The sequence below is a fragment of the Onychomys torridus genome, chromosome 1 (genome assembly GCF_903995425.1).
Source record: "Onychomys torridus chromosome 1, mOncTor1.1, whole genome shotgun sequence".
Taxonomy (NCBI): Eukaryota; Metazoa; Chordata; class Mammalia; order Rodentia; family Cricetidae; genus Onychomys; species Onychomys torridus.
Genome location: NC_050443.1, coordinates 52,558,773 through 52,581,734, shown reverse-complemented (window position 1 = coordinate 52,581,734; position 22,962 = coordinate 52,558,773). Strand labels below are relative to the sequence as shown.

The following is a 22,962-nucleotide window of genomic DNA, read 5'->3' as shown; positions in this document are numbered from 1 at the left end:
TCTCCGTGAGTTTAAAGCCACACAGGAAACAGCCAGGCAAGGTGACTCACTCCTTTAATCCCAGGAAGTGAGCCTTTAATACCAGGAAGTGAGGGCAGAAAGGTATATAAGGCAAGAAAACCAGGAACTAGGCTGGTTAAGCATTTAGGCTTTTGAGAAGTAGTTCAGCTGAGATCCATTTGGATGAGGACTCAGAGACTTCCATTCTGAGGAAACAGGATCAGCTGAGGAACTGGTGAGGTGAGGTAGCTATGGCTTGTTCTGCTTCTCTGATCCTTGTTTTTATTAATAAAAACTTTTAAGATTCATGCTACATACTACCAAATGATGTGATTTCTTCTATTGGCCCTCAAGGACCTTTTATGTGAAAAGACACATGGTCACTTCTGAAGGAAATCCTTGGTGCCTACTTCTTCCCTGTCCCTCTTGACTCTTATCATTTATCCCAGCCCAGAGGGTATTTTTCTCTTCTAAGTGAACAGGAACTTGTATTGGTAACTAGCTTTAGGAACAAATCTTGCCATTTCCGATTTAAGAAACAGGTTTTAAAATTAAAACTCTAAAATTTCAGTGCCTGATAAATTTCTTTCCAAAGACTTCATCTACATATGAGGTTTTTCCATGATTCAAATGCAAACTATTGTCATATGGTTTTTATATTCTCATTTAAAGAAATCATCTTTAAAAGAACAGGTATTGAAGGGCATTTCTGGTTTCATTTAGGATGAAGAAAATGTAGAAAAATGAGCATGTGACAGAGATAAAACATCAAGAAATTTCAAAGTTGTCTTCTATTTTTTGATTATCTAGTAGTAGTCATGAACATGTATCAGTGAGACAGAAGAACCAGCTAACAAAAAATGGACTTAAAGTTCATGTGCATTTATGGACTAGATTTTATATAAGCTAGAAAAACATTTCTAATAGGGAAACATCTGTACTAGTAAATGCTGTCAACTCACATTGGTGCCATATTTAGCCTGATTTTATTTTGCCTCCATGTGTACGAGATCTTCTTTATCCTATGTGCAGAAGTGCATATATTTTCTGTGACTACATATGTGTGTACAGATGTGCATAATATGGGTAGGAATATAAATTTGCATTGTTAAGAACTTTTTGATTTCAAAAACACATTCAAATTCACTGCTTAATTTAGTCTTGGTAAGACAACTGTGAATGACACAAGAACTTCCATTTTCATTTCATCATTGCCTTGTGAGAGGAAGGTTTGGAGCAGCAGAGTGATGAGCCCAAAGTCACATGGACAAACTGCAGAAATCGTGTCTCAAAATGATGACATCTAACTTTCTCAACTGTAATGTGTTTACCCCTGTTAATCTTTTTTTTTTCTGCATTCCTATGTGCCTATTGGCTTATATGAGACATGAATGATGGCAGTGGTGAATAAGCTAAGCCCCTCTATAGTCAGTGCATGTGGTGCAGACTGACAGCTGGAGCACATGAGCATTGACAGAGGGAAGGAAGCACCAGTCTGAGAGAAGTTATGTTCATGACTGCTCAGAGATTTGATAGAACAGAGTACAGCACTCTGGTCACTCCACGGTCACTTCTTTTAGCAGTTAGATTGCAGAAAATTGCTTTAAGCTGGTGGAACGGTACTAAATAGGAAGTCTGACCTTCGTGTGTGTTAAGCAGAAAGGTAAGTCTTCAAGTTGAAAAGGTCCCTGGTTTTCTAATACTGAGTGTTCTTCCCTTGCTCCTGAACCCATCTGATTGTAGCAACTGATGGTAATTTTTCTCTTCTCTTCTCTTCTTCTTCTTCTTTTTTTTTTTTTTTGAGATTAGATCTCATTATAGAGCATGAGCACTGGCTCTGTAGAACCTGGCCTCAAACTCAGAGATCCCTCTACCTCTGTCACCAGGTGCTAAGAGTAAGGCATGTGCCATTGTATCTGACTGCTGTTCACTTTCAGACACTGCATTTATATATGTGAAATGTTCCTGTTAAGCAGACGGGACTTCTTAAGGCTCTGAATAAACCCAGAAGCAACACAGACACCATCCAGCACTTGCTCTAAAGTCATGTACCTGTTAGTCAATATCAAAGCCTTCAGTTTTCTTCCCTGCTCTGTTCCTGCAACCCCAAGGGAGAAAATGTAACATTCTTGGGGATGACTCTATTCAGACTAGTGTGTTTTCTGTTGTAGAATGTTTCAGTCATAGCAGCAAAGAGAAAAGAGTGGTCCCCATAACTATGAGTTTAGTAAGGTAACATAGTGTTTGGTTTATTTTCCAGACAAGAACAAAACTGTTTACAGAAAGGATCAACTGCTATGCAGCTTTGAAGCTGGACACTGTCAAAGGCTACTTGCACAATAGTTTTATTTATACCTAATGGTTCCAAGTAGACTGTGAATAATGTTTATAACCTTGCCACAGTGCCCCTGCACTTTAAAAATATGATTTTTAAAAAGAGGATATAATGAGTTTTAAAGCATACTAATATTTCAGCTCTGAAAGAAAACTTAACAATGTGTGTTTCCATTTGCATTGGGCAATCCCAGTTGGTGCTTACTTGATTAACAAGCTATGGGTTTTTCTTTCAGGAGAGCACAGACATAGACGAGGAAGAGGAGGAGGAGGAGGAGAAGGTGAGTGGTGTACTAATAACAGACCCTTAATGGTGGCAACCCTGTTTCCTCAGGTTCTGTCTGTTTTGGCTTTTGCATTATGTAATATTATAGAAATACTATGGTTAAAAAAAAATCAACCCCTTGCTTATTTAAAATGGAATGCTTACAATATCTACTCTTCCTCTAACATACATCATAATAGTAGCAACTACCTTTCATATCTCACAATGATTATTTTTAATGATAATGTGTTCCTTGTTTTGATGGATAGTGTGGTATTAAGTTTTTTCCCCAAGATTTTTAAAAAATCAGATGGAAAGAGGGTAAAACATGAGCAAAGAAGTGGGCTTTTTTAAGACTCAGGATGCAAGCCAAGATGGTCCTTTCTGTCGATGAAAGCGAGCCTGAGAAGTCAAGAGCCAATCAAGGGAAATGGCTGCTCCTTCAGGTTCACGTCCATGCTGTGGGGTGGTCACCCACTTCTGAGCCTGTCACTTTCCCAGCTGTTGCTGGCACAGTTCCCTGCTATATGTCTGTGTACAGCTGTCCTTTTCCTTCTCCTGGGAGAATCTCTCAAATCTGCTGCTTTTGTTGTCATTACACCTTCAGATAAACCTTCTGGAACCAAATGGAAAAAAAAAAAAGAAGTAAAGTACCAAAGGAGAGGCTCTGAGTTTAATGGGCTTCCAGTCCCTCAAAACATGGGCGTGTGTGGGGCTGTGGCAATGATTTGGAGAGGCTTATGGGATAGGAAAGGGAGGACAGGAGGACCCAAAGAGCAAGTGTGCAATATAAATGCCTGCTGAACAGACATTAATTCCAAGACTGGTTCTGTGACACCAGAGCCCAAAGTTAATTTTGGGAACCACATGGTTCTGTCCATTTGAAGCAAATGAGTGTGTTACAGAGTGAGTCTTATCTGTCATCTGAAGGTGATCATTATTAAAGACATGATGGAATAAAGCACGTATATTTAACAAAATAAATGTTTCTTTCCAGAATAGAGGTGATAACAATGTAAACTTCTTCTTTAATGATTATTGATGAACTGATTCAAGCGGTTTCGGAATGATCAAACCATTGAATAACAGGTGAATGCCAATCTTGGTGCATGGAGAGATGTTTTGCCTGAGAAAATTACAAGTAGTTATTTTAAACTTATCCAAGGCCCCTGACCCCTTGTAGTTCTGATGGCCAGCTATAAGTTGGAGATCCTATAATCCACCCCTGAGGTTTAATAAGTTTCTCGATTTGTTCACAAAACTCGGGAAAATACTTCCCTTCACTGGCTTATTCATGATTCAGCTTAGGAACAACTGAAAAGGAGAGATGCCCAGGGCCAATCCTGAGGCAGTGTGGGACTTCTGCACTTACCCTGGGCCCAGGAATTCCTTACATTAGTCTACACAGAGGGCTCCTGATGCTGTTTGCGTTTCTATTATTGTGTGCATGGAGGTTTCTCTATCATTACAAGATTGATTAAGTAAGTTAGTGACCACTTGTGACAGAGGAGTCCGTCTCTTCATTTGGAGAGTAGTTTGGGAGTGTGGTACACTTGCAAATTTGAGCTTTGTCATCAGTGCATGGCAGGAAGTTGCCCCTGTTTTTTGAAGACACCATACTCACTTAAATGCAGGTGTGTCCGAAAGGGGCTTGTTATTATGCATAGCAGACGGTACTCCTTCCACCGTTGTGGATCTGGACCTGTTTCAGAAACTAAAGACACAACCAAATATAATGGAATACACTCCTGCTGCTCTTATCACTTAGCAAAACACAAGCGCTTTAAGAGCTCTGGCCACCAGCCAGGAACCAAGACAAAATATGTATTTCTTATTATATCACAATATCACACCAGGCGAAATTTAAATCTTTTTTAAAAACCAAAGATTAAAAGTGAGGCAAATTTCACTTCATCCAAATCTGTTTAAATGTGCCACCCTTGAAAGAGGGACCACATTTATCTCTTAGGGACAGTTGTGACAGAGGATCTTCAACATAGCACCTAACGAAAAGCTTCCAACAGGAGGAAATGGACTTGTTTATCATGGCTCATAAGTGTACTTCTAGTGCCTGTGAGGCTGGGGCAGGAGGATTACTGTGAGTTTAAGAACAGCCTGAGGTACAGAGTGAAATACTATGTCAAACAATCATAAACAAAACACATAAAACACCAGATGAAAAAACATTGTATGATCTCTTCCACCAGGCAGATATAAACACGGCTTCTCACCTGTGATAGGACACAATGGAAAAGCCAAGGTACACTTTCGTCATGGTCAAACCTGTGACCCCGATGGGTTTATGGAGCTTATTATAGAACATGAGTGAGGAGCTACCTGTAGGAGTATGGTGACCCCAAAGCAGCTGTACCACTGAAAAGTCTCACCCAAGCATAAATGACAACTTCCCCCAAAGCTGCATGGGTGAAGTCCCCCTGCGGCTAACCTTCCACAATCTATGCAATCTGAGATCTCCAGAGATGATGAGACTACGTGAAATTAGAGCACAATCACATACAGCTGACTGGGAGATGTGTGTGTGGGAGTGGCTAAAACCCCCGAGTGAGGGTCCAGTGACCCTCTTCAGTACTTCTTTATGTGAATGCTAGCAGTTAATGTGCCCACTCTTAAGGGTCTCTTGCAAGCAGCCACAGCTACACAGATCAAGAGAATGGCTCTTCTACTCTCTCTAACAGCCTTTTAGGCAGCACATTCCAGTCTAGAGCTTAACCCCGAATGTGGTTCCAGGGATACCTGCAGTTCTGGAGATGGAGCAATATGTGCTATGTTTCAAATCTTTCTGGGCCAGGATAACTAAAGAAAGCAACTAAAAGTGGCATCCACAGAGAAGGGCCAGGACCTAGTGAGGACCAACTCACAATAGTACTATCAACTTGTCCCATGTGCGGAGGGTTGGCAGTGGGGCTGTCCTCACTCACTTCAGGGTATATTCATTTCTGAGACATTTCTATTAAGGTATTCCAGTGTATTCCTTTCATAGTTTGGTCATAACCATGGTACTTTGTTTCTATAGTTTTATATTTTTTTTATAATTTCTAAAGAACAAACATAAAATTAAAAAAAGCTATCTATGATCTTTTTGACAAACATACCTTTCTGTTGCTAGGGAGCCTGGCATATTTTTAGTCTCCGCCCATATCATGTCACTCTTGCTTCTTGTCTAAGGGTTCCTATGGCTACGATAAAACACCATGACCAAAAGCAACTGGGTGAGGCGAGGGTTTATTTCAATTTACTCTTTCACAGCACAGTCTATCACTGAGAAAAAAAAATCAGGGCAGGAATTCAAGCAGAGCAGGAACCTGGAAGCAGGAACTGATACAGAGGTCATGGAGGGGTGCTGCTTACTAGCTTGTTCCTCATGGCTTAATCAGCTTGCATTCTTTTTTTTTTTAATAATTTAATTTAAATTTACACATCAGCCATGGGTTCCCTTGTCCTCCCCCTTCCTGCCCAACTCCACCCCCCTTCCTCCCAGCCCCTCCCCTCCATTCCCATCTCTTCCAGGGCAAAGACTCCCCTGGGGATTCAGTTCAACCTGGTAGATTCAGTACAGGCAGGTCCAGTCCCCTCCTTCCAGGCTGAGCAAAGTGTCCCTGTGTAAGCCCCAGTTTTCAAAGAGCCAGATCATGCACTAAGGACAGGTCCAGGTCCCACTGCCTGGGTGCTCCCAAACAGTTCAAGCTATTCAACTGTCTCACTTATCCAGAGGGCCTGATCCAGTTGGGGGCTCCTCAGCTTTTGGTTCATAGTTCATGTGTCTCCATTAGTTTGGCTATTTGTCCCTGTGCTTTTTCCAATGTTGGTCTCAACAATTCTCAGCTTGCATTCTTTCAGGACCTAGGACAACCAGCCCAGGGGTAGAACCCCACTCAGTGAGATGAACCCTCCTATATCCATTATCAATGAAGAAAATGTCCTATAGACTTATCCACTGGCCAGCCTGCTGGGGGCATTTTCTCAATTGAAGTTCCCTTTTCTCAAATGACTCTAGCTTGTGTCAAGTTGACATAAAACTAGCCAGCACACTTACGTTGGGGATTTGCTAAACTAGAATTCTTAAGCTTCAAGTTCAACATTACGAGGTTATATCCCACGTGTGTTCTAATGCATCACTTCCTCTCTGTGGACAGGACCCCAGTACCATGATGTGCTTGTCTGAGACCTGGCCAGGTAGTGACAGGGTCACTCCCCAACACAGGATTGTTAAATGAACCCCATGGTTTCTGCTGTGTGTTAGACATGACTGAACAAGCTTCTGGGATTTGTAACATACCTGATCCAAGCTATTCCCAGCAAAAGCGGAAGGGAGGGAAGTTACTCTCTACCCTACCCATCTATCTTGAGAGCGACATGCCTTTATCTCCAGTTCTCCTTCCCAGAAAACATCATCACAGATGACAGAGGATGAAAGGCTGCCTGGGCCCCTTGACCCAGCCTCTTCAGGGGATGAATTCACTCCCATCTTCTGCCTCTTTCTGACTCAAAGACTAGGACAAACATGGTCTGGGGTCTGTCATACTTTTATTGTCTGGAATACAGATGGTCATAAAATGACATCACGGTAGCCTCTGGTTCTTTATCATTGTTAACAGCACACTGTAGTCATCTGAGTTAGAAACTAGACTGGATGCCACAATTCTGCCTTCTTTTCTTTTGTAATAACACATACATCTTGCAGGTAACCAGATTTGGGGCTTTTAAGGAATGAAGCATACAGACTAAACTTTGAAGAAAGAAAAATTCTTCTTTCTTATACCAGATGGTCCATGTAAGAAATTGCTTGTTGCAAGTCTAGTTTTCTAGGGACCCCCATAACAAACAGATAATGGCTGAGTTCAGCCAACAACCATCAGTTAGCATTTTCTATTTTTATTAGATTTCCTATGTGGAATCCTCCATGTGGACCTTATTTGTACGGATGGACTACAATGAAAATTGCATTAATTTTCTACACAGTAAAGGTCAGTAATTGAAGCATGAACCAAGAAACGATTGTGTAAAATGCTGTACCCCATACTTATAAAAGGTCGTGTAAGACAATAATATCTTGTTTTCATTGCTGAAGGTATAAATACTTTTCAGAGTGTTTCTTTCTTGTGCCATCCCAACGGTCACTTACATAGACCTTTCCAGCATTTACTATTAGCATTAGGAAGAAGGAAGCATAATAGAATGTAATAATAATAATAAAAAAAAAACTTGTTTCTAGCTATCAGAAGAAAGCCTTCACTGATGTTCACAGTATAGATTAGTTTTTGTATAACTAGACTGCCAGGGGACGTGAATGGCTTCTTCTTTCAGGGTCATTGATGACATCACAGATTCCAGTCAGTGTTTGTGAGAAAAGATATCCATCCCTTTATATCAGTTATGGATAAAATAAAGATAATGGATATGTTTCTTTAAACAAGAAATGTCTAAGTATTCCATTGAGGGGCATTCTGTAATGAACAATGACAAATGAGCATTACTTGTACTATTCCCATTTAGAAAACTTAGCACTCTGAGACACAAGAGATGCCCCAATGGTAAAGACCATTCACTGCTCTTCCAGGAGTCCTGGGTTCAGTTTCCAGCACCCACATCAGGTGACACACATATAAGTCCAGTTCCAGGGGATCTACTGCCCTCTTATGGTCTCTGTGGGTACTTACATTCATGTGATGTACACACATACCCTCAGACACACACACACACACACACACACACACACATTAGAAAATAACTGTTTAAAAATATAGAATGCCATCATTGTCTTAAGCTGTCACAGTCAACATTTAAGGTGCCTTTCCATCTTCTAAACTGACCTGCACCTGTGGCATGCATTTGGGAATTTCTTGCAGAGTACTTTTGTGAGGTGCCTAAAGCTACCAAGATTAATTCCTAAAAAGGTTAATCTTCTGTTCCCTTAACCTAAGTATACTGTTGGCCATGGAGTGTCTGACAGTCTCAGTCTATCAGAAGGATGATTTTTGCTTATTGTTGTTTGTGTCTTCTTAAGAAAATAAATAGCAACAGCAGTGTGTGTATGTGCGCACATGCGTACGTGCACCCCCACACACACACACACACCATGTAGGTCAATCAATGATTTCTGTTAATTATAGGACACAATGCCTGTTATTAATGCCAGAGTATGGTATTGTTAAGATAAGAAAAGCTCCAGCAAGCTTTTTTGAACAGTTAGCTTTTGATATGTAATCATGTGTGCACATATGCGCACACAGTTTCAGAATAAGCACAACCTATATGGAGGATGTGATGCAGAGAACCTGATCATGGAAATTTCCAGGGCAGTAATGTAAATGGTCATTCTGATTTAAGCTCTGATAATTGGATTTGATGTTTTGTTTTGTTTTTTATTGATGCAGTGGTTTTCTGGCTAGGGTTTCTACAACACTGTGTTACTTTCAAGGTTTTAGTAGGAGAATGGGTTGCATGCAGCCAACTCTTAATGACCAGTGTATGGATGTTTTAAATCATAAGAGGGCAAATTCCTGAGTTCATAGGCTTGCTTAACATATTGTCTCATATACATTTCCTATTTTGAAAATCCTATCTCCATTCTTCAAAGGGTTGGGACTTCGTTTTCTTCAGAATTAATCCCAAAGTGTTCTCAACCTGGTCCTTGGAGCATTATTTGGATATCTTGCTTGTTATGACACTGAGCAGTGTCCTTGGTACTTGAAGATGTTTTAAAACATGCACTGTAAGTGGTGTTCTTGGTATGTGCTTTCAAACAATATGAAGCAAGACATGTTAGGCTGTAAATTCCACAAGTCTTCTATGCTGCTATTAAGTAGCACTACTGTTTAAAAGTGTAGAGTCCAAGGCTCTGCTTCTTCAGTAGCTGGTGCTACATCAAGCTGTTTGCTTTCCCACTGTCTAAAATCATTCCATGAAGCTAAGTTAGAATAAACTGGCCATTGCATCCTGGTTATCCACTGGCCATTTTTTCTTATTAGTAAGCTTTGTTTTTTCCCCAATCTTAAACAAGTAAATTCTGCATTCTGGTACCCTTCTCTCCCTCCTATTTCTAGCCTGCCTCTGCCATTCCTGCCTCCATCCCTAAAAATATTTTCTCCATTTATTAGTTGTAGTATTGTTTATCGTTTTTAATAGTTTTGAGGCTGGCTGTGTTGCCATGAATTTGAAACTAACCATCAGAGCTTAGAGGGATCAACATTTTTGCAACTCATTTTTTTTGGGGGGGGCACTACTGATAGTTGCCTTTGTCTTTCCAAATGAAACCTACTGTTTCAATGTGGCCCACCCTCACCCTGTGTCCCAACTATCCACAAAGTTTACAAGATACATCTTAGACAGTTTGTAAGTTAATTGATGATTTATAAAACAATTGATAGAAAATAGAGTTATCATATTTTTCCTACTGGAAAAGTAAATAATACATGAAGAATGACTTTAACAGTATTAATTTAAAACAAGATGCTAAGACATTTAAGTATTCAAACTCATGGAAATATTAGTAACTTTATAATATTCAGGCTTTTGTGTCCTTTAACTCATTCAACACCCAGAATACACCAAGAGCTATTAATTTCCCCATGCAATAATTAACAAACCTCATTTAAGAGAATTAATGCATCTGAGATTCCTCTGTCAAATTCACAGTAAGATTCAAATCCAGATCCTCTGGCCTAAATCTTATCTGTAAACTGTGTTACATTCTTTAGAAACAGGCATGCCATTCATTCATTCATTTATTCATTCTACCCTGAAGCAACAGCAGCAGCATTTGCTTATTTTTTTTCTCTGTAGCAGATTCTTGTGAATATAAATTCCATGGCCACACTGGTGCTCCCATGAGAACCACGATATTGGATGAGTCACCTTTGCACCAAGTTAGGAAACAGTTGAGGCATTTGGGATGAAATGTTGAGGGAATTAGGCCTGCTTATAGGAGCTGATGTTTGGGTCAAGTTTTAGCATATAAGAATTACTTTTAGCTTTTTTAATTTGTGTGTATGTGCATTATGTACTTACTGTTGTGGATATGTGCACACTCAAGTGTGGAGGCCAGGGGTCAATGTCAGATGTCTTTTCTACTCTCTCTCCATCTTTTATTTTCTGAGACAAGGTTTCTTATTGAACCTTAGGCTTATCAATTCAGCTAGATAAGCCAGCCAATGAGCTTCAGGGATCCATCTGCCTGTCTCACCCCACTAACTCCTTTCCAGATGAGTGCTGTCATACCTGGCCTTTTAGGTTTATTTCTGGGGACCCAATCCAACATTCTCACACTAGGATGACAGGTGCTTTACTAACTGAGTCATATCCCCAGCCCTATGTTTTACTGTTCTTAATCAGATGAATATCTTACCCAGTAGTCCCCTCCCTCTCCTAACTAGGAGGAGGATAAAGGATCCATGCAACAAAGCCATCACTTACTGTGCATCTGTCTGCAGTAGCCCTGACTCCAGAAGCTGTGAGTCCTCTTTACCTTGTGGCAGCATCTATTTGTCAGCTGGCCCAGGGAAGGGATAATGGAATCACTCCACCCAGCCTTTGAGTTGCCAAAATTATGGACTGCTGCCACCTTTTCAGTTGTGTCTGAAAAGTATCCAGTATCTGTCTCAGGATGTTGGGGATTGTGCCTTGTCCTTTTCTCACCCTTTCATTTGACAGCAGACAAGACCCCTGTTTCAAGGCAAAAGCACATGTTGATAACACCAGGGTAGAATTCTTTGTGAAGATCAGATGGTTAAAGCAGAATAAAGACGCTTAGAATCAGCATTGATTCAAAACTTGAGCAGTTTTGTACTCATTTCTCAAAGAGAAAAATATACTTGGGACAAAGTACTTTCCAGAAAGAGCATATATTGCCTCCTCCTCCGATTAAAACATAGTCTTTGAGGCTGGAAAGATAGCTCTGTGGTTGAGAGCACCAGTTACTTTTCCAGAGGACCCAGTGGGATCAATCCAGAGTCCACAAGACAATTTGCAATGCCTGTAACTCCACTGCAGAGGATTCTAATGTGGTGCACAGAAATACATGTGGGTGAAAACACAAGACATATAAGATAAAAATAAATAAATCTAATGCCATCTTTGTGCACGCATGTTTATGGCTCTGGATATATCACCACAATACACTCATAACCATCAGAGAACATCCTTGGGTGTTGGTCCTTCCCTTCTACTTGGAAAGACAGGACCTTTTTGGTTTTTACAGCTGTGTGCTCCAGGCAAGCTTTCCCATGAGCTTCTACCCAAGTCCCCAGTTTTAATAGCATGCACCATGATATTGACTCTCCTTGTGCACATGAACGTGCCTCATGGGGTGAAATCCTGAAGTCCATTCCCAGTTTGTAAAGCTAGGCTTCCTAGGGAATAATTTTTAATCTTGTGTAGCAGAAATACTGTTTCTTCATCCTCATTAGCACAGATATAAAGATTTTTTCATGCTAAATGCCACTCAATCAATTTCTGATGTTGATCATTCAAATTTTCAAATTACAGGCTTCTGATATTCAATGAATTAAAATAGGCAATCCATTCCCTTGTCTAAAGTCTCAGTTTGACATCTTTCATCTGGGTGGCTGGTATTACTGGGAGGATCTTGAGATGAATTTTTTTGTGCCTTGATCCTTTGGGGACTTGTAAGCATTCTTTGACAAACACCACTCAATTTTTAAGCATGTCAAAAATATTTTTCCTGACAAGGTCAGTTTTCAGGAATATCTCCCTGGTTTTGCTTAGATAATTAATAGAGAAATGAGTGGTTTTCTAAATCAGAACGAGCAGGGAAAATTTAAAGTAACACACTGATTATATAATTAATTCTCAGTTGTAAATTCATTTTGATGGTGTTAATTCTCTCCCAGAGGCTCAAAGCTCCTTTATTGCACCTATGGAGCTGTGTTCACTAGAGAGACAGGGTAGGCAACAAGGCCTTGAGGAAGGAAAGCTCGCCTGATACATTCCTTGTGCTTTGTTTGCTTTAAAAGAGTGAGCAGCTATGTTATGCCACAGGCACATTATTGATCCTTCTTTCGACTCTCTTTAAAACTCAGCCAAAGACTCAAACCTTCTGGTGCTCTATAAACAAATGCACAATTAAAAGATGGTGATTTTGCAGTCATCTTTACATGATAAGCACCTTTAAGAGTCAGACCTTGTCCTGTTTCTGTCTTCCTGTCAATTTCACTCATTCTTACAGTGCATTAAACAAATGGAAGCAGGAACTGGTATGCTGGAACAATGAGTAAAAGCGGCCATAGTCACTGGTTACTCAAGCAGGAGGAACTGAGTTCATATCTCCAGCATCCACATAAACAACAGAAGGGTACAATAGACTTCTTGTAATATTAGCACATGGGACGTGGAAACTGGATCCCAAGAACAAGCTGGCTATCTAAACTGGCAAAGCAGTAGGCCCTGGGCTCAATTAAAAAAGCCTGCCTAATATATAAGTTAGAGAATGACAAAGACAATGATATCAACCCCTGGCCTCTGCTTCCACACTCACCCCTCATCCACATACACAGATGTGCCAACATGCACACAGACACACATATCACATGCACACATCTAACAAAAAGAAACCTTGTAAAATTGGATTCTGGATTTGAAATCTTCATTTTTTTTTTTTTTCCGCTCTGCCTGCTATTGATGACAGGTGCTTGCACATCAAGTAGCCCCTCAGTCATGAGATTTTCACTTAGGCCTCTATCCTTTTACAGGTTTATAATCATAAAGGAGACCTGCTGTGGCTATGTGGTCAGTTGCAATCATCTTGTTCATTTGTGCAGTCACACCAGCGCTCATCACTATTTTTCTAAACACAGTTCTCTGTATGAATCAGGAGCCTCTGAAGTGAAAGGACTCGAGGCATGTAGCCGCTGTCTGTCTTTCTGAATGAATCACTCTTACTCTTCCCAGGCAGTGTGGTGTCAGCAGCAGATGCAATGTTGTGTCTGCTAAACTGTTATCACCACATCCCCTGGTTCAATCTGAGATGTGTAAATAAAGCCAGCGGGATGCACATCCAGCTGCTAGACAATCTCTCAGAGCATCGGGGCAACATGAACAGACTTGTTCCAGAACAGCCTTTCTTAAGAAACCTAAACTGAACCCAGCATTCCTTAAGCTAGACAAAAGGCTGTTCATCTTTTGTCTTTTTGCCTACTTGAAGGGAAGGGGTTAATGTTAATTACTGCACCAGGTAATTTACATATGTGATAACGTTTCTTTCCTGATTGGTTTTTGTCAACATTGTACAAAGGAGGCATATCTTAGAAGAGAGGTCTTAATTGAGAAGCTATACCCATAAGATCAGCCTGTAGGCATGGCTATGGAGCCTTTTCTGGTGAATGGTTGATATGGGAGGATCCAGCCTACTGTAGGAGGTCCCATCCTTGGGTTTTCAGTCCTCAGATGTGTAAGAAAGCAGGCCGACTAAGTGAGTAAGCGGCATTCTTCCATGGTGTCTGTATAGTTCCTGCCTTGAGTTCCTGCCCTGACTTTCCAATATGATGAACTATAAGCTGTAGTACATATACTCTTTCTTCCTCAAGTTGTTTTTAGCCATGGTGTTTTAAGATGGCAATAGAAAAGCAACCAAGACTTCTCTTCCCTGCCTCCCATTGCAATGAGGGCCGAGATTATGTGAGTTTCGGTTTTCAGAACTGCGACTAAGACTCACATGGTAAAGGTCATCATGTTCACTGCTGTGGCGACTCTGTGAGTCCACCAGGTTCAGGTTCTGGTCCTCGGGTGCTTGTGCAGAAGCAAGGGTGATGAGCTGTAATGATGTCAGGTATCACACCTAGGAGGGGATTAGTGTTGGTCTTGCAGAATGGATTGTTTGCTCCTAGAAGGGGTGTTAAGAAGTGAGAGCACCCTGAACACTTGGCACCTCTTGCAAATGTCAATTTCCTTTTCTGTGTCTCTGTAATGTTGTAATACTACCAGAGGAAGCTCACTAAAATGCTGGTACCTTGCTATTTGAATCATCCAGCCATGGGACTTGTGAGCCAAATACCTTCTTTACTTTGTAAATCACTCACCTCCTGTATTCTGTTGCAGCAATCCAAGTAAGTTATTGTACACCCAAAGTTCATCCATGACCAAAGCAGAGCAGCACCCTCTTCCCCTCAACTCCATAGACTGTTATTCAGAGCTACATCTTTGCTTTCCTGCAAATGCAAATACTACTAAAGGTTTTGTGTGTATTGCTATATAGGTAGATGTTATTTTTAAAACTGTAAAATTTGGTATACCTTATTTGACATAATTTTGCAGTGTAGCAAGTGAGCAAAATGTTGGCTACTATAAAGATTAGTGTGTTTCCAGAATGTGCAGGTCTATGGAGTTCATATGTCTTAGGTGTTTTGTTTTTCATTTTATCTAAATTTTCATCTATGGATCTAAAAGTCACCGATTACCTGTCAGTTTCTTGGATGAAAATGGAATGAAACTTTCCTCAAAAATGTTTTCAAAAGGCATCAAATAGTATACATTCTTATGAATGCTGCACAAGAAAATCCCAGAGGAAATGTGAGGGAGGAACACCTAGAGGTTTCTCAAAATGATGTGTTGTATGAAAAGTAGAGAGAACAGAAACCCATAGACACACAGAGAACAAATGGCAGAAAGAACAAATATTGGATGAATGGATACTTTTAAAAAAGACTACCTACATATATGTTACAGTTGTGTAGCTTGGTTCTTTTGTGGAATTCCTAACTGCAGGAGCAGGGGCTGTCTCTGACTCCTTTGCTGGCTTTTGGAACCCTACTCCTCATACTGGGTTGCATTGTCCAGCCTTAATACATGGGGAGGTGCTTCGTCTTACGCAAGTTGATATGCCATGTTTTGTTGCTACTCATGGGAGTGCTGCCCTTTCCTAAAAATAAAAGGAGGAGTGTATTGGGTGGGAACGGAGGGGGCTGTGAAGAGAGACTAGCAGGAGAATAGGGAGGAGAAACTGCAGCTGGGATGTAAAATAAATAATAAATAAATGCATAAATAAATAAAATTTTAAAAATGCCTCCCAAAACATATGACACTTCTTCTATGGAGCGCCCAGATCTTAGCAGTTGCCAGCCCTGGTTTAAGTCCATTGGCACATTCATGTCAACACAGACAAATTCCTTACTGTCTCTATACTCTAGGAAATAGGATGAATGCTGGTACCTGTGTGACATGTCCATTGACAGAGGGTGACTTAAAAGATAACTTCAGACGTGCATGCAGAAAAGGAGCAAATGTGTTCCTGGATGACTAAGAGGTAGAAGTATGGTGTGACGTAAGAGGACAGACAGCAGTCAGCTTGGGCGGGCATCCTGAGGAGGCTTCTCTAATCCCATGGAACTTGAATTTCACTGTTCAGTTTCATGCATTCATGACACCTAGAACCTTGATTGATGTCTACACACTTGCCAGCTTCCCAGGTCAGTGTCAGTAATACTTGGACATTATTGTACACATAAGCCATTGCTCTTTCACTGATTCTACTCATTTCTCCATCAAGAAAGAATCTTAGCCCCAAGGAGTCCCTGCTGCAATTGGATCCTCAGAATATAGTCAAATAGAGCGAGCTAGTCTTATCTATTGGTCTAATAAGTTCCACCAGTGAGCAGCACAATGGGAGGGTGTGGATGATGTTAATCACATGTATAACTATGAAAGTAAAAAGACCACTTTCCTGTGTCTTGATCAGCACAGAGAAACATTGTTGAAAGACCACCAGAGCCATTCAGATAACAGAAGGTATCCTTGATCTAACCATGAGGATACATCCTTCAGCTGGACATATCCGGTGTCATACATGAACATCAAATGCCTTGTGTAGGGATTCTGCAGAGGCATGGGAATGTATGAAGTAATGCACCTCATTTGAATGAATAGAAAGAATTGATCCCTTTCTCTACCAATAAATTTCATAGGAAAAGGATATATCACACATCCCTGTTTTTCCCAACAGCTTCCATTCATTAATAGCCTCCATTTTAGAAGTAAATATTATATTTAATATTTACATCAAAACAATATGGAACAAGTTTTGATAAAAATATTTGAACATCAAATATACCTAGAAATGGGAGAAACTAGTGAATCCATGGGTCATTCAGAATAAATTCTATAAAATAGTCAAATAAGCAAATATCTCATGGGAAGCACTGTCTTTCAAAAGACTTAACAGAAAAAGTTCATAGCCATAGGTGTAAAAATATATCCTGGATATATAAATTTGATATTACAGTACAGAATTTAAACTATCTTCTGTCATGCTTGTGAGTTTTTGAGAGTACCTAAGTTATTGTTGAGAAAGTTTCTTTTAATTTTATCTGCAGTGGTGTCAATTAGGATGCCGATGAAATGACCATTAAGTTCAACTCTGAAGATAGTTAAGAACACCTTTGTGGATAGTAGAAATGAGAAGACAAAAGTCTGTAGAATGGACAGACATCCTGTGACATATGATAGCAGCTGCAAATAGAGTGTGTTTATTGAGTGCAGTTGAGTGTTTGGATCATAGACGACCTTCTTCATGTGTCACTTCCAAATACTCAACCAACATGAAGACTTTTCCATTTTAATGTATACATATATATGGTTTTTTGAAACAATGCACTATGAAAATAAAGTGAAATCATTTTATAATTAGGCTAGTATAATCAAAGTGACTTAGTTGATAAATAATTTAAAAAGTACCGGATCTTGATTACTCTGACTCAAAAAAAAAAAAAAAAAAAATGCAAGTCTGAGTCTTATCTGTGGATACCAAATACTCACAGCAAAATGTCAAATTCATTTAAAAACTGAAAGGATGCTGTCACAATCCTTCATGAGTTTGCTGTACTAATTAACACTTTCTTCCTATCAGAACCTTAAGTTTTGGCTGGTTTTTTTTTTTTTTTTTTTTTTTTTTTTTTTTTTTTTGGTGGTGGTGGGGAATCAAACAATAAGAATGGGGAGTCTCTTAGAAAATTGAGGCACACGGAAATTTGAGTCATTTTCCAAGAAATTGTTTTGACCTAAAGTCAATGCTGCTGCAAGGGGGAAGCTCCTTTGCTCTTTGGGTCAAGCGTCCCAGAGCCTTGGAATGCTCCTTTGTAAACATGGGGTTTTTGTAGCAGACAGAGATGGGTTTTGACTATTGTGTCTATTCATAGGCAATTGTGGGTTGCTGAGTATGAATGAGGTCGCCTTAGCAGCATGTCTAATTTTTAGCACAAACTGGTTAAGGAATGATAGTGGAAAATAAATTAAAATTAAGAGAGAGAGTGAAACTGTCTCACAAAGCTGCCATTGCAAGAAGAAGCAATAATCTCAGTGTTTCCTTCTGTACCAAATGGTGGGGTAGGTACTACTGTAACCCCTGAGGGTTTCATAAACCCTCTCTCTATATAAATACACTGCCCTATTGGTGTATTACCTGCAAACACCACAGAGAGTGCTAGCTTCCTCATTCTATTTATGACTCTATTTAAATGAAGCAGAAAAAGAAGATGAAAATGAATTTCTTTGTTTGTTTTTCTTTCTTTTGCAGGATAGAGAATATCCTAGGAGTGTTCCCTTAGGATTGTATACATGGTGATTTATCATAACTCTAACCCAAATAGCATTCTCAATAAGAAAGTTTGATAAAGATCCTTGCTGTATTTAGCAATAGGCTGAATTGATGCAGAGAAACAATAGTAGGGAAGAACACAAGCCAAGCAATAGTGTAAAAATATCAGTGTAGGAATTTCCCTTCCTTGGGCATCGGAGTAATTACTAAATTATGTTTATAGTGTTATAGCTACTTATCTTAGTAAGATATATTGAAGATCTTCTATATACAAGTTAGAGGTAACAAGTTAGACAGCAGAATTCCATTTTACATAAAGAAATGATGACTAAAGAAGATAAGGTTATGTAGTATTCCAGCTTCATGAGTAATCACAGTATAATGTCAGATCTGCTTGCAGGCTGTGACAATAGACCTCTGCAGTCCAGCTGCCTATAACGTGTCTCTGAGGGCACTTACTCTGTTCCTGACATAACTGCCCAAGGACAACAGAAGTTTTTCAGATATCTGCAGTGTGTTGGAAACACAATTAAGATGCAACAGTTTACATAAGAAGTCACAGTACTCAGAAATGTATTGTGTGTGCCTCCAAAGGGTGCTGTTCTTATTGTGAGGCCCATCTGCAGCACTGTCATAGAAGAGGCTTTGATGTACTTTAGATAACCTAAGGACGGAGGGGAAACAAGATGGCCATGCTGAAGCAATTGCAGAATTCTCTGCAGGGACCTGAAGCCTCTGGTCCCATGGACCACCCTCTTATCATCTATGGATCCTAAGACAGTGATAGGGGCTCACAGTGTGAGTGTGAGTAACCAGAAGAGTGAACAGGCCTTTATATCCTGGAACAATACACATTTTCAGAAAATGTGGCTGTTCTCTTGAAATAACTGTTTTGCTTTGTTTTTAAGTAGCTAATATAAATCTTGCTTTTTATGTTTCCTAGGAATCTGAGAAAAAGGGACTAATTGAGAGAATCTATATGGTACAGGATATTGTTTCCACTGTCCAGAACATCTTGGAGGAAGTTGCTTCATTTGGAGAAAGAATTAAGAAGTAAGTTCTGTCAATGGGCAGTGGTGTATGAACTAGACCTGGCACCCATAGGATGCTGGGGTAAGGAGGGTATGGGATCCTGTAAGTGAGGAGGAAAGCAATGGTACTACACAAACTGGGAGCGACCTTAGCTGCCTTATCCTTTGGGCTTGGCAGGTTCTCAGACGCAGGGTACTTCAGAACTGGGGTGAAGACATGGCTCAGTTTACACTAGTCTGAGCACAACTCTTTTTCCCTGTTATTGAAAACAGGTTCTTTTCTCACATAATGCTCCCTGATTACACTTTCTCCTTCCTTTACTCTCTCCCCTTCCTCCCAACCTCCCCTCCCACCTGGATCCACACCCTTTCTGTCTCTCATTTGAAAAGAACAGACTTCTGAGAGCTAACAACCAAACATGACAAACTAAAATATAATAAGATAAAACAAAAAACATCACATTGAATTTGGATAGAATAAACCAAAAGAAGGAAAAGATCCCAAGAGAAGACATAAGAATCAGAGACCCACTCATTCACAACTCAGGAATCCCAAGAAAACATTAAACTGAAAGCCATAATATATATGCAGAGGATCTGGTACAGACCCATGCAGATCCTATCTGCCTCTGTCTCTGTGAGCAGGACTATTAATAATGCCCCTTTTCACTTCCAGAAATATGCTGGTTTTGGCAAAAAGTCCTGGATTTAAAAAATAGGGTACTTTATTCAGAAATCAGAGGGGAGCAAATGTGCTATGAAGGGTTTTTACATCTGAATCCAAGAATCTAGTAAATGATTAGAATACATTTTCTTACTTCTCCAAAAAAGGTACACAACTAGTAGTAGGGTGGGGTGACGTGAAATTACTTCATAGCTCCCATGGTTATACTGGATTAGTTTTACTTTCTTTAACGTGCTAGAGAAAACATCTTTCACCCTAGTGTACTATGACCAGAAACAGTTCCTCTGTTTTTTACTACTGTTATATAAATGAGTAGGTATGATATGTCCCCCATGCAGTTTTCTTCATAAAAGCAAGCAAAAAACAAGCCAGGAGAAAGAAAGGAAGGAAGAAAGAAAGAGAGAAAGAAAAAAGAAAAGAAGTGAAAAGGAAGGCAGGGCACATTTCCTCAGTCCAGCCCTTAATGTGCTACCCTTTACTTTTTGGTCAAAGCACTCCACTCTTTTAATGGAGGCTAGGTTCAGGCTAGGATCTATGTTTTTGGTTTCATTTCATGCAGCATCAATGTGTATAAGGGCATCTTCGTCTGGTGTGACACGTGAGTTTTAACTGTTTTCTTTAGGTTATCAGCAGATTTTGTTCCTTCTCTGATCCAGAATTGTAGCATCTATGTTTTGTAAATCCATATTCATGTTATTGATTGTATCTGTGTAGGTTATTCTAATTACCTAAAGTGGATACTAGTTTTGAAATTGTAGAAGTAAAGAAATTTCAACTAGTGTTAAGTACCCAGAGAAAATTTCTACATAAAAATGCGGGTGAATCCCAAGTGATGGTTAACATCAGCGAGTATATATAATAAATATGTGTCTTCTGTGAATACTGTGGGTTTTCAAGTAGAAGTTCAAAGTCATTGCCAGTGAACAACATTTTATTATCAGGGTAGTAATTTCTGTTGTTCCTGTTGACATACGGACACATAATCTCTCTGTAGCTTTGACTGATTGAAACTTACTATGTATCCCAGGCTGGCAAGACATGACTATGTAGTCCAAGTTGGCCTGTTACACATGGCAGCTCTCCTGCCTCAGCCTACTGAGTGCTACAATTACAAGTATAAGCCGTGTACTTAGCAGAATGCATATTTGGTTAAAACTAAGTCAAAAATGATGTTTAGGGGCTAGAGAGAGGGCCCAGTGGTTGAGAGTACCTGCTGCTCTTCCAGAGGAGCCAGGTTCAGTTCTCAGAACTCACATTAGGCAACTAAAAATTGCCTTTAATTCCAGCTCCAGGGAATCTGACAGGTCTGTCCTCAGTGGAACACCCATCTGTGTTCCCTTGTACATACCCACAACCAGACACACACAAATGCACACATGCTCACAATTAAGAAAAGTAAAATTTGAAAACCAAACACTTTCAAATGCACAGGTTTCTATTAAATTTACACAGTGTATTTTTCATTCCTAATATCTTAAGAGAAAGGAATTAGAGTGAGGCTTTGTGCCGACAGATGTTGACACTTTATCTGTTTTCCTAGATTTCACATGATTAACAAATCATGCCTTAGATTAGCTTTGCAAATGTTGCCCTGAAGCATATGGAATAGTAACATACAATGGGGAGAGTGGATAAGTCTCTATTAGCTTATTTTGCTGAGAGGACAGTGTGTACATAGTAGCTGTAGCAGTAACAGTAGCATCAGATGGTGACATGCTAGCCAGCCATTGTGCACAGCCATTTATATAATGAATGTTTTGTAGAATCACCCAGCGTTGAACGGAGTAGTTCCTAGCAGAGCATGGTAAAGAATTGCTAGTAAAGCCAGAGATCCTGAAGAGAGTGACTCAGTTTGTAATCCAGGATCCCAGTCAATAAGCCTTGGAGGAGCTTGGACTTGAACCTGCTTCTGTTACTGTTATACAGTAATACTATCACTCCTTAAGAATCTTTGTTGTTGTTGTTTTCAGTAAGAGAGAAAAAATAGTAATAGCCAAATATAATTGTTTAGCTTTAGTAGGTAAGAGCCAGGTAGGATACTACGGGAAGCTTGACAAGCACAGAAAGTGACTTAAAAGAGAGGGATCTAGAAGGCAAGACTGAAGAAGCAACTAAGCAATCTCAAAGAATTGGAGAAGATAGTTTGGCAAAAGGGGGATGGGGGCCACAGCAGATGGGCACCCTGTGCATAGACTCAAATCCAAACATAAAACAGTGGTTCTCAACCTTCCTAAAGCTGCACCCTTTTAATTGAGTTCCTCATGTTGGGGTGACCCTTGACCATTTTTGTCACTACTTCACAACTGTAATTTTGCTACAGTTATGAACAGTAATATACATGTGTTTTCCAGTGGTCTTTCTGGGTCCACAACTACTGTTGTAGAAAATACAGGGAGAGATGGGGAAAGAAATATGAGCATGGGATAGGGAGAAAAGTGGTGATGCCTGGAAGCAAGGCACATCACAAAAGGCCTTGAGCAGACAGAAAAAAAAAAAAAAAAGTCCCTGGGTGGTGGGGGGTGTAGAATGAAGAATGTACTGGAAGCCAGAAGGATAAGAGGATGTGGAGTGGGGGCAAGGCCGAGGAAGGAAGATGATGTTTGGTCCAACTGTCTCCATCCTTAAACATCTCTAAAACACAAATGTAGCTGTTGTGTGGCTGATAATGTAAAAGGAAATGTGTCTGATGGGAGAAGAGGGCAGAGTGATTTAAGCAGGCTCCCATCTCTACAGTGCTTTTGAGGGGCAGCTGTGCCTAGCACAGCTGTGGTGGCCATGCCCGGAACGTGTTTACAGGAATGAACAGAGCACTGTTGTGCCCAGCTGCAACCCAGGAAGGCTTATGGGCTCGACTCCTATTAATTCTTTGCCTATTCATTATTACAGTGACCTTAAAGTCTCTGCTGGGCATTCAAGTGAGATGTCATGTGTCACACTCTTGGAATTCTATTGTAATTCTGTGCTTACAAACCAAGAAAACTTCTACCCAGCCTTTGGCAACAAGGAGCATTTTACATGAAACTCTTAGAGCAAGGCTTCCATGCTACTTTCTGGAAGATTGTCACCAGTGCTGTATATATACATG

The 22,962-nt window shown here is 40.0% G+C and overlaps 1 protein-coding gene across 3 annotated transcripts in view; it reads left to right on the top strand.

Moving 5' to 3' along the window:
* The window catches only part of Mctp2 (multiple C2 and transmembrane domain containing 2), a 240,556-nt gene that overhangs the window by 195,398 nt on the left and 22,196 nt on the right, over window positions 1–22,962 (top strand). For all 3 annotated transcript variants that reach the window (XM_036173220.1, XM_036173212.1, XM_036173231.1), the window contains 2 exons: window positions 2,571–2,615; window positions 19,105–19,214. In XM_036173220.1, the coding sequence (XP_036029113.1) occupies window positions 2,571–2,615; window positions 19,105–19,214 (155 nt within the window). The remainder of the gene's footprint in view (window positions 1–2,570; window positions 2,616–19,104; window positions 19,215–22,962) is intronic.